Source organism: Tyto alba, unplaced genomic scaffold, assembly GCF_018691265.1.
Source record: "Tyto alba isolate M040663 unplaced genomic scaffold, T.alba_DEE_v4.0 Super-Scaffold_45, whole genome shotgun sequence".
Classification (NCBI taxonomy): Eukaryota; Metazoa; Chordata; class Aves; order Strigiformes; family Tytonidae; genus Tyto; species Tyto alba.
The window spans coordinates 16,076,698-16,089,126 of NW_024881321.1; the positions used below are offsets into that span (position 1 = coordinate 16,076,698).

The following is a 12,429-nucleotide window of genomic DNA, read 5'->3' on the forward strand; positions in this document are numbered from 1 at the left end:
TATCTATAACACAGGTGCATACTTTCATGATGATAATTAAATTCACATGTGAGACAGATACTCGTCACATATTCTACCACAAACATTAATTTCTAAACCTAAACTAATGAAGTTCAGTGTTTTCTTTCAAAAATGTTGCTTCTAATTAATATTTATGAAAGATGATCCCATAGACTATCATAAGTAATCAGAAAGATAAGGTGTGTATTGAGCTTACACTTCTTAATATAGCACATCCACAGAATCATGTTTAAGTATATTTACTGCCGATAACAAATAACAATGAAACAAAACTGAATAAAAGCTTAAGAATTTCATTATTTTCATACAAGGCACTAATAAAAAGGAAAATGGCCATAACAATAAAGCACGTATTTTGAAAAAAATCACATCAGAGATTAAATTATCCAACTATTTATCCAATTAGGATTATCTTGCATGGAACAGGAAATAAAGTAAATGTGATCAAACAATACAAAGAGCTTTTTTTTTTTTTTTTATGTTGCTGACAAGATAGACTTAATCATTTAGATTTTTCCATGAACTTGGTACAGCTTCATAGCAGGACCAGAGCACAAATGTCATGCAGGAAGCTCTTGCTTCTGCAGTTTGAGGCCTATTCTCTCAGTATGTCTCACGCAGGTAAAATCACTCTTTTCAGAAGCTATATCCCTATACAATCAGAACAAACTTATGTATATGTTTATATCTAAATAGTTTTCTGGGTGAATAAATAAACTCCTCACCTGCTGTTTCTGAAGAGTAGTTTTTTGTTTTGTTTTTTTTTTTTCTTTTCCATTTCACAGTGTCTCAGGCACTATTTCACATTATGGTATTACTGTCTCGGAAAAGACCTGTTAACTGCTTCAAATCTTATTCCAGAAAATATTAATTTCACACATTGAGAGTGAGATTTATTCATCTAACTTTCTTTACATAACTACAACTCAGTAGTGGCATGACTATGCACTTCTAAGGTGCAATTTATCTGACCTACTTTTGCCATCTACTTTAGGATGAGATGGATCACCCTTACGATTGCCTATTTCTATCTGTTGAGTCTAAGATGACTAAATCAGATGCAAATGTCTACATTTGTTCCAGTGAATCCTACAGTGAGGATTTAATCTAGATGAGGGACTCATCGATACAACACAAATGACTGTCCAACATGAAATGCTGAATCTTTGCTAGTAATTCCCTTAATTTACTAGCTGGTGTTCAGATCATAACATCCAATTCATTGCATTGTTTAGCAAATTTAACAATCACAATTAAAGTCTAGGGAAGCAGATCTTGAGAAATTATATTCTTGGTTGATAGATTAACATTACATTTTGAATTAACATTACATATGAATTTAAAGATTTTATTTTTTCCCATCCCAACATGAAGACAAGTTAAATTCAAAAAAAAAGTTTAGTTACCTGACTGTAACCAAATGATCTGTTCCTGGTATTCTCTACGTGCCCAAAGCAGAGTTTTAAGAAAGCATTCCTTCAGCTTGAAATATGATGTGTTCAACATAGCACATTTGTCCTTAAGGCTGTACGATTATGCCTTTGCTAGCACCTAGACATCACTTTTCATCCACAGTTCTCAAAGAAGTTTACAGAAGTAGATATATGTCACTGACAAGCATTTATCTTATGTCCCATGATGTCAAAGTTGCATGAACAACCTTGTCATTAAAAGAAGTGTTATGTATCATATAATAAACACTGAAATACTGCAAATAACCTTTCTGGTTTGAAGTTACTGTTTATCTTATTTTCATTTTTGCAAGTGAATATTTTTAGAAAGGAAGCATATCCATCCACCTAGGAACATACACATTCATCTTATGCTAAGAGAAAAATACATATTAATAGACGTACTAAAGTAAAAAAAAAAAAAAAAAAAATCAGTGTTTAATCTGTTAAACAATAGAAAAATTCTTATGAACTAGTGATACTGTCATTGAACTGGAGAGAGTTTGAGAACAAGCTTGCTCTGGCTTTTTCACCCTATGATTTGGAATCTGCTCACAGTACTGCCAGCTTAACCAAAAAGGATTAACTCTCATATCCAACTGAGAACACAGATAATTCTCAGTAATTGGTAAAAAATGAAGATGAATGGGGCTGAGAGATAAGGAGCAATTAGCTCATCAGCAGTTACAGCTGTGCACTCAATCCGGATCCATCTCTTGAGTCTCGGCCCCTTTTAAAGAACCCAAGCAGAATAAGCACAGGACACCCCCTCCAAAAAATTGCTGTACCTGCCCATCATTCCTCTCCCTTCCATTTTATCTCCCTGCCACACAAAGACACCTGTCATAGCATTCTGTGTAAATTACTACCTCTCTCAGGACCTGTATCTACAGCCAATCTTCTTTTACTCTTTTTTTCCCTTTTTTTTTTAAAAAAAAGGGAAAAAAAATAAAAAAAAAAACAACAAAAAAAAAAACCCGGAAACCAAATGACTACTGTAGACACTCTTAAGTTCCCTGTCAATCGTTTCATTATAGCAGCATCATCTGTTTGAAAATATAAGCAATTCCCTCATCTAATTATAGGGAGGATTTGAGGTTCATTAACATTGCCAAAGCAGAGAATCAGATGTGCAACTGCAGAGCTGTGCTCAGTGGCCTGCATTCTCTGTTTCCTTTTATTTGCTTTTTCAAGGTCTCCAAGACTTTTTCCTGAAACCATAAAAGTAATTCTTTCCTTCAAAATAGACAAGTGTGTTTAGAAAAAGGAAATGACTGCATTTTGTACTGTTCTATTATTGGGCAAGGTCACTGGAGAAACATAATTTCACCTAAATCATTTTATCTTTGATTCTGGATGGAAAAAAAAAAAAAAAAAAAAAAAAAAAAAGAATAATAGTATGCAAGCAACCATTACTTTTGAACAACACATCACAGGAAACCTTGTATTTGTCTCACAATTTTAAATACTGCAAGGTAATGCGGATGAATAGGAAACCTAACATGCCAAGAAAACCTCTTAATTTTCAACACATTTTGTGGTTGTTTCTGGATTAACGTGCTAGCCAAGTGTAAAATGTTGCCTTGTATTTCCTAACTGTGTTTAGAAACTGAGAACACCAAAGTCTTCATGATTGCTTCACTTCCTTAAAGAAATAATAGCACGTTTTTTTCTGTATGAATGCAGTTTAAACAATGACATTTTCTTGGGACATCTGTTTTGAGATCACATTTTGAATAGATATGAACTCATTTCCTACTAAGCAAGTAATTTACTATTGTTGATAGTTGTTTACAAGTTTTATGAGTCAGATTTTAGCAAGTGGCAAAGGTCTTTACAAATCCTTTGAGTAGTCCCTGAAATGTATACATAGTGTTTTCATTACATACAATGTTCGGGAAGCAAAAGTATACAGACTGTTCTTCACTTCCTACCAAGTTATAGATAGCAAAGTCTAGTTCACAGAAATAGCTTTAAACATCTTTATTGTCAAAGGCTTCTATCTTATGCTGATGCGGGTTAATGAAGTATGATAGCAGGGCACTAGGCACTTAAGCAGAAAGGAAATAATTGAGCTGCTCTACCTATCTATAACTTTGGAGTATTAGATGGTAAATATACAACTGATCCTAATATCATCAGAAGATGCTAATATGACAAAGAGCAGAACCTCTTCAATGAAATTTAAAGTTTGACCTTGTCACTCTTTCTTGTAATTCTGCAATAAAATAAATAAATACAAAAAAAAATACCAATACACAGCTTAATCTTTTTTTGTTTGCTGCCATATGGAATTAATTTTGTAAACAAAAAAACAATAATTTATCTATCCTCTGTGTTGCATGTAGAATTGCCACTAAAAAGAACCCAGGACATTTTTCCTTCTTATCTGCAATGTAGCTCATATCAGCCAACCTGTCACAAGACAGTACTTGATATAAACAAGAGATTGCAAAGACATCTCAGTAATCAATATTAGGATGGCTACAGTATGGAAGCCCCAACCAGTGCATATCATTTGTCTCAGCATCTATTTCTATGACCAAATGAAGCATTAATTCAAATCATAAATCTATGGTGATTTAAATCTGGGAATGAGCACCTGCCTGCTTTAATGATTTATTTTGTACATTTCAGTAAGCAGGAGATTTGTCCATATGAACTGACAGGTCACCTTCAGATGCCAGTAGCAGACTGTTTATCACCATGCAGACTAGCATCTCATCTTAGCAAGTAAATATTAAACTAAAAGAATCCAATTGATTGTGGATGGGAGAGAAAGGCGTTGCAGACATATATTTTACTCAGTGTGCTAATACCTCACTCTGATTCCTCTGTAATTTTTTTTTTTTTCCCTTTTTTTCCCCCTTCTAACATGATAATTCTGGTGGGAGGATGCAAGCTCAAGGTTACCATACAAAACTGAGGGATATAAAATAATTACTTATTAGTATCATTGGCTTCCTTTAATTCCCTTCACTCACTAACCTTTTGGTCATTGCTTCAAAGGACCAAGCTAATAAATTTGTGTAGTGCTCTGTATAATTACACAATGTACATCTACAAAAATTACTTCTATAATTCACATTAAGCATCTGATTAAAACCAAAAAGCAAGACAATTCAGAACTAAACCTGACAATTCAACTCAAGAGCCCATATTCTATTTATCTTTTTTACATAGGCATTGGAACAGCCTAAGAACACGGTATGATCATTCCATGTACACTAATATACCATAATGCCTGTTAACATATGGGCTAAGATGTATCATTTAAGCTTTTAGCCTGGTTGGTTAGTTTGTTCCTTTTCAGTTTGGTCAGGCACATAACATAATTTAAAATATAAACCAAAATCAGGTTATTTCCTTTTGCTTTCTTTCTTCTTCCTGTCAACACTCAGTAGAGTAATATTTCAAATTCATTCCTAACAAGCCATAATTTAAAACATTAATGATATATGGACTTGATAATATTTATTTGAAAAGACATAAATAAACATTTGAAAAAAAAAGCAGGGGAAGAAAAAAGCACACACCTTCTACAAAGCAACACCTTTGAAATACGAGTTCTTGTCAAGATAATACAATATGCTAATTTTCAAAAATGAAACTGATAGAGACTTAACTATTAATGAACCTAATAATACTCGGGCATTAGTAGCAGTAGGAATCACCTCTGTGATGTGATTCCATAGGCATAACCAACATTCGATACTAGACAGGGCTCACTATAAAATAAACAAATAAATGCAAACTATTTTGATAAAACCTCCATAGGAAGAGTATATCTCAAGACTGGATGCATAGACAAGCATATTGCATTTCCAGAACCATCCCTCCTGGAATGGTGACAACTCGAATGCTATTCACTCTACTCAGAAAAGCCATTTTTTTTCTGAACAAAATGAACTCAATTCTTCATTCAGTTAAATCGAGAAATTAACTGAAATTAACAAGTAAGTTAAGGGGCTGAGAGAAAATTTTGACAATGACAATAAATAATTTTCTTCACTAACTTTGACCTTCTAAAAAAGCTAGAACGTATTTTCTTAAACAGGGAAAATGATTAAGCTGTGTAAGAGCAGATTAGTTATCTAAATTATGCCTCAAACAATGATTTCAAAATAGATTTTTTCTCTTTTTTATTCAGAAGAAATTCAAATATTCTCTCCATCCACTCTCCTACAAACACTTCATGTGCTTCAAATACTTCATGTGTTTTACATGTTGATTACCTGTTACCTTTCCATTTCCGTGGATGTACGAGTGGTTTGTCACTAGAACTGCCAAGCAGAATAACAGTTCCATAATCCAATATGTGAACACTCTGTTTCACATAAGGCATTCATCAATTCCAGTTTGAAATTAAAATCTGAACTAGCTTCTACCTTCTAGTACAGACTCTTTACCCTCCCAGTTTGCATTTACACTTTTCACTCGTTCTCATTACTTCACTTTTTTTTCCAGCATGTTAGAGGACATCTGGCCCTTCCACTTAATTTGTACCTAACTCCTCCTCCCAGATTTCAGAGACAACTGCTCTCTACCCCTTCTTGTCTTCTCTCCAAGAGGACAATATTTCCACTAATATTCTAGTGACTACACTTATTGGTATCTGAGTACTAACACACTCATTTGAGACTCTTTTCTTTGCCATCACAGAGGCATTTTTTTTAAGCCTTTGTTTAAAAGGAAAACAAAAAATCTGGTCATCTCCTTGTGCAGCAATGCATATATATTGTTGTTATTTAAAATAGCGTGTGCCTAGGTGAACCAGTTTCTTGAATGGCAATTCACATTATTTCTAAATAATAGCCTACCAATACCTACTGAACTGTACAGAAATGCTGCTCACAAACACATAGTTATTTATGTTAAGGTTAGTAGGTAACTCTCAAGACCTATTTCAAATGTATTTAGGAGATGGGAAACTAACAAATAAACAAAACTACAGCAAAGATCCAAAATAAAAACAAACATAAAATCCCTATTTTAAGCCATTTTATTCCAATATACACCAATCTTGCCTGCAGTCTTCTGAACGTACCTCTTTGTCATTGAATTTCTGTTGCTGAGTTAATACTGTCTCAACATGATAAAAGGAGCCAATACAATGAAATGGCATAACAAAACATTTTACAGCAGACACACACAGATGATTAAAGATTTAATCAACAACAACAAAAACTTATTCTAGCTTTGAAGTATGCTTTAGCAAAACAAATCGTCCAAACAAATGAATAAAGTATACTGAAACAATTGTTTCTTGAGAAAGAACAAGAGTTGCTGATGGCTGCTTAAGAAATGGAAAAACGTGTTAACTACATTTTAAGAATGTGTTTATTAAAATAAAATATGATAGGAACTGCAGAGCATGGCAATAATTTATTGTGTATGTATGTTTTGCTTTTGTCACAGGGCACATGAAAGTATGAAATATTTTGCTTTCAAGCTTGTGTTCTGAATTACCTAAAGTCGATACCCAGCACACTGAGCAGGAGACATTGTTAAATTTCACTTTGACACCATCATCTGTCACCCCACCTGTACTTTGAAAAATGAACTCTAAGCAATCAAACCACTTTCATGGAAAATATTAACTGGAGTCTGCAAAAGTAACCTGCAAAGGAAAGAATGTTTTTATAATAGTAACAATAATGCTGAACAATGGTGTAAAGGGCAGATATGAAATAAAATTAAAAACAGTAAGAAAAGGAAAACGAATATGTAACTTTTTACACCAAATCAAGGACTTCAGAAGGAAGTCTAGAAGGATCACCATTTTAATAAAATATTGGAGAATTATGGACATATAATAATGCTTTGTCTGAGACTTACCCACACTTGAATTCAGATCTCCATTTTCAGAGTCTGCTCCATGCTGGTTACTATTTGCATGATAGTTGGACATAGCTTCCAATTTAATTTTTTTCACTTTCATTGCTTCTGCTATGGCGGCATTGGTGGCAGCTGCTGCTGCTGCAGCTGCTGCTGTCAGGCCTGCAAAGAAGTATGAACAAAATTTAATATACATTATTATATGATTCTTCATTATTTTAGGGACTAAGACTGTTATTTTTCCTGTATGCTTGCTACATAATGAACAGAGAACATTGCAGAATATTATTCCTCTTGCTAGATTTGAAAGCTCTAAACTTTTTCAAGTAAAATATTTCGCATCATATTTAGCTAGTTAGTTCTCTATACCCACCTAATTCTTAACTTGGTATCCAGTAACTGCAGTCATAATACAATCATAACTAACTCCAGCTACAAATACATGCTTTCAGGGATCTAACTTAGCTTCGAAGTTGTGTCTTAAGTGCCTGGCTATGAATAGGTGAACCTGTACATAACTGTACTTGTAAAAAACCCTTTTAGATTTCAAATGTTTTACATGATAAAGAAAACAGAAAAAAACAGATCTGTAATTTCTATTCATGAGTAACAGATGAAAAGAACTCAGACGTTTATTTCTCATTTCACACATAACAGCAAGGAGATGTGGTCATTTTAGGAAGTGTTTTTAGAAGAAAGGTTAGCAATGCAGAACACTGATAAAATACTTATTTTGCTTTCCCCAAACTTCAAGGCATTAAGGTATTTATCAATGAGAAAAGAAATTACTAAACTGATTTAATCCCAGTCCCAAAGCCACTTTCAGGAAATCCAAGTGCTCTTCCTACCAAACCAAACTTCTGTCATCCAGCCATTTATAAGAATATTCTACAAAAATGAGAAAATTTCTCTTTGTCAAAAGCAATTAGAGAAACAGTCTAATAATGCCTTCAAAACAGAAAATTAGATACAGCCTTTAATCAAAGTTATCAGCATATGTTTTTGCCCTCTTCCCTGAGGCAGGATAATTCTGCAGTCCCCAAACCATGTTGCTACTACCCACTCAGATCCCTTTGCCCCAGCCTGGGTGGCAGCAGACAGAAGTCAGTGTCAAAACTTCACAAGAGCTGCCTACCCCACATGATTGATCCAAGGGGCAGAGATGGAAATTAAAGAGACTTAAAAGTAAGAAATTAAAGAGAAGGCTTTAAACCAAGTAAATTTTATGCAATTATGCAATCTCAGCCCTCAGCCTGTGATGCCACAAGAGGAGAGCAGACTCTCAGTCATTTTGAATCAAGATTCTTACCCTGACCATGGAGAAGGCTTGAAAAAACTCAGTGTAATTAGTTTAAAGGTGCCTGCTTGTCTGATTTTCAGCTATTCTGAGAGGTGTGAAGTGTTTTATGGATCTCAAGAGGAATTAACTCTACAACTTACTATTCTAGTGGGCCAAGGCTGCTGCCTGGCATAGGAGGAGTGCAATTTAGCAGGAAAGACCAAATAAGCAAATAATCCCAGGCTGTCGAGGTAAATATTGCTATCACCATTGCTTCCAGGGGCCTCTTGTCTCCTTTTCCTCCTTAAATAGAAAATTAATTGACTCATGCCATGTTTTTAGCTAGCAATGGGGAGGCACAGAAGAAAAAATCCAGGGGGGAGAAGGCAGAAGGTGAACGGACATCAGGAAAACAATGAGGTGGCATAAGAGGTGCCTTTGAATATATTGGGGCTTGACTCAAGATTGCTTTCCCTTAATTCTTTGCATGACCACATAGAGATTAGCAAATAGTTCCAGACTCCCAACCCTCCTTACAGACTGACTTCTAACAACTCCAATTGCAACCTGAATTTCCAAGTATGTGATAATTACATTCTGCATAGGCAAATCGATATTATTTAGAAAACTGCTATTTCCAGTAGAAAAAGATGTATCAAATACCAAAAATCAAATCAGGTGGATAAATACAAGGGTTTCATTTTATTTTAGCTTCCACTACTATTACAAATTGTGCATGTTCTGATCTGAAGAAGGTATTGACAATAACATGGATTGCTTCCAATGATATTTTTACCTTAGAGGAAGGATATGAAGTTATACATTATACAGATTTGGTTACAGTCCCTAAATTAGGCCACAGAAAAAGGGATGGTGCACCTCTGAACTTCGGTTTGCATCCTGTGTTCATTAAAAAATACAATAACCTATACTTCCTTTTTTTATATACATCACTGACAAGCTAAAACTAACATCTTTAAAGAACAATCCTTCAGAGAAATATTCAAATACAATATAACCAATGAATACAACAGCAGGCCTCAAACTTTTGGCTGTGACTGAACTTCCAGATCAGCAGTTTTTAAGTGCTTACAAGTACTAGAGCAAGTACCTTATTAAACAGACACTGGACATAGGACTTGCAAGCTCACTTGTAAATATTATGTCTCACTGGGGTGATGATCCACTGCAGAACTGCTAAAATACAAACACTCTTTTGCTACAAAATTTGCAAAAAAAAGTATGCTTTGGTGCTTCTCTCCAAAGTAGGCTGTAATGCTTCTTTCTAGTGGAAGCCATAACCTTTGGATAGGGACTGGGAAACTAAAATAGAGATTACTTAGTTCTGTAGTACAATTTTCACAAGATAATGCTTGTGATAATAAATGATATTTTTAAAAAGCAGAAGTTAAACTACCAATTTCATTCGTTCTCTCATACAACCACATAAGTGATTGAAATGATTACTCTGATATACAGCAATTAATTTAAACTATATGAATCTGAAACGAGTGTCTCATATAAGCACCAGTGTAAGTGTGGGGGCAAAATGTGAGTAAGGAATCATGCTCAGAATTATAGCTTAATGCCATTCCTCACAGCAGTTCCAGCCTACAGTACAGTTTCTGCTTTACTTTTTCCTACCAGCTGAAGCAAGTGGCAAGGAAGGTCCCAAACCAGTTATTAGAGCCCCTTGCATTATAATCACTGTGGTATACTATGGTATGGTACAAGACAAAACTTTCTCTCTAGCACAGGGCCCAATTTATCTCATTAGCAAAGGCAGCCAAATATATTCTAAGCAGAAGAGTTTAATAAACTGCTATGTATCTATATGAATATTTGAAAATACTAAACTTTAAAGTTCAGGTATGGATATATACTTGGGTAAATACTTGGGATTATTTTTTTAAAATTTGTTGCTCAAAAAAGCCTTTAACCTAAACATTATTTAATATCACTTTACTCTTACAACAAGTAGCCAAGGAATTTCCAAGGTGAATACTTTTCTACATTACAGAAATTTTATCTTCAAATTTGAGATAACCATAAGTCATCTATAAAGACAACTGAAATGAAAGAAAGGATCACACCAAACAGCCACTAAGGTATTTTTTATTCTTTACAAATATTTATTTGAACAGTTAAAAAGTATCCAGGCCAAAATATTCAATGGATTAAAGTCAATGGTAGTTGTCATTAATATTCTGAAATTGATAAGTTGTTTATGTCTGGCATTCTTCCTGCTGATTATTCAGTGAGACAGGCAGCTTTATAAATATCTCATCACTCCATCGTCACACAAATTTCATCGACAGTGCTCATGCACAGCTATTAGCAATATGAATCTAACCATTACAAGAGGAAGGAAAATCGAACATGTGGCATTAATACGCAGTCCTGGTTCCTAACCATCTGATAGGCAGATGGTGTAAAGCGGATTCTCCAGATGAAATGAAGGGGCACATCATTTAAAACCTTGTTTGCATTCTAACTGATATCAGTGCCATATTGATATACATGATACATCATGGCAGTATTTGAACAATCTAGTTTGTTTCAGTCATAAATGTTTACAGCCTTGTTTTTTATCTTTAGAAGCATGTTCTGAAGAGCGTATTTTTAATTTATGAAACCTATTGTTTACTTCTGTTGAACCAGAAGATTAGCGAAGAGCAGGAATATTAAATTACCACAACCACAGCAGTATAACTAAGATGGATGAATAAGGTATGTTTTTTCAATAAAAGATGTTAGTAAAGGAATTAAAAAATTAGCCTAGACATTTTATGCATTAAATACATTTATTCATTTAAACCTTACAGCTTTTTTCCCATGTGACATACTTAGAACTTTAATGCTTTATAAAGCTATTCATTTAAATCTCTTACTGCGTGCAATTAATCTTGTCCAACAATTTAATTCAGAAAGCAAAACATCAGAAAGTAAAGTTCAATTCAACCATCACACTTCTGAAGTAATCTCCGTATTGCTGACAGTTCCTATAGACTCATCAGCAAAAGTCTGTTCAAGGTGTCTTGTAGGAGCCATATGAATTTGAATTACAGCTCAATTGAAAGCTCTCCAGGCTTTAGTAGGAACGCAGGAACAAGAAGCAGAACACTAAAAGAAAGCGTGAATGATCCTTTCCTACAAAGACCTTCTCTCTTCTGTCACTAGATTACTTTGGCCTGTTGGGTGTGTTTGTAGCTGTTAATTATGTTAATAAAGTTGCAGCCTGCTGCCTCTGCCAAATATAATCATAAGCTTTCTCCTGCCAAGTTCTAGTCTAATTTACACCATGCAACTCTACTGAAGTCAGAATTTCGTGGGTGAGAATGAGACCAGAAGTATGCCCAATATGTGTGGCCTCTAATGCTGAAAAATGAGTGAATGGAACTGAAAACAATGACAAAAAACATAGCATCTTCAGAAAACAATTCTGTTTTAAAAGCAAATTGCCGGAGAGAGCTGTCATATATCATGACATATTTTCAAAATGTGTATGAATTACCAGTGGGCACTAAATCACATCCAGGGTTTCTGCCTTCCAACAAATAGTATTCCCCAACTTAAAGCAGATTTCTTAAAACTTTCTGTTTTAATGGCATGAGCAGCTTACAATACACTCTATTTGTGAAGGAAAAAAGAGAAGGACCTATGAGTGTAATTTTTTCAGCCTCAAATATGTCTCAAAATACACATCTTTGAATTGTGTGCCTAAATTTGGTCCTGGGACAACTTACAAAATTATTTAAGTAATTGATCTTAATCCACTTTTAACTTCCTTCACATAACTATGCTTAACAGTAATTATAATTCCTAGTAGTTATTCCAATA

The 12,429-nt window shown here is 34.3% G+C and overlaps 1 protein-coding gene across 4 annotated transcripts in view; it reads right to left on the bottom strand.

Annotated features, from left to right (window-relative positions):
- Nucleotides 1-12,429, bottom strand: part of DACH1 (dachshund family transcription factor 1) — a 364,095-nt gene that overhangs the window by 167,129 nt on the left and 184,537 nt on the right. For all 4 annotated transcript variants that reach the window (XM_042805982.1, XM_042805980.1, XM_042805983.1 and 1 more), the window contains exon 3: nucleotides 7,311-7,472. In XM_042805982.1, coding sequence (XP_042661916.1) covers nucleotides 7,311-7,472 — 162 coding nt within the window. The remainder of the gene's footprint in view (nucleotides 1-7,310; nucleotides 7,473-12,429) is intronic.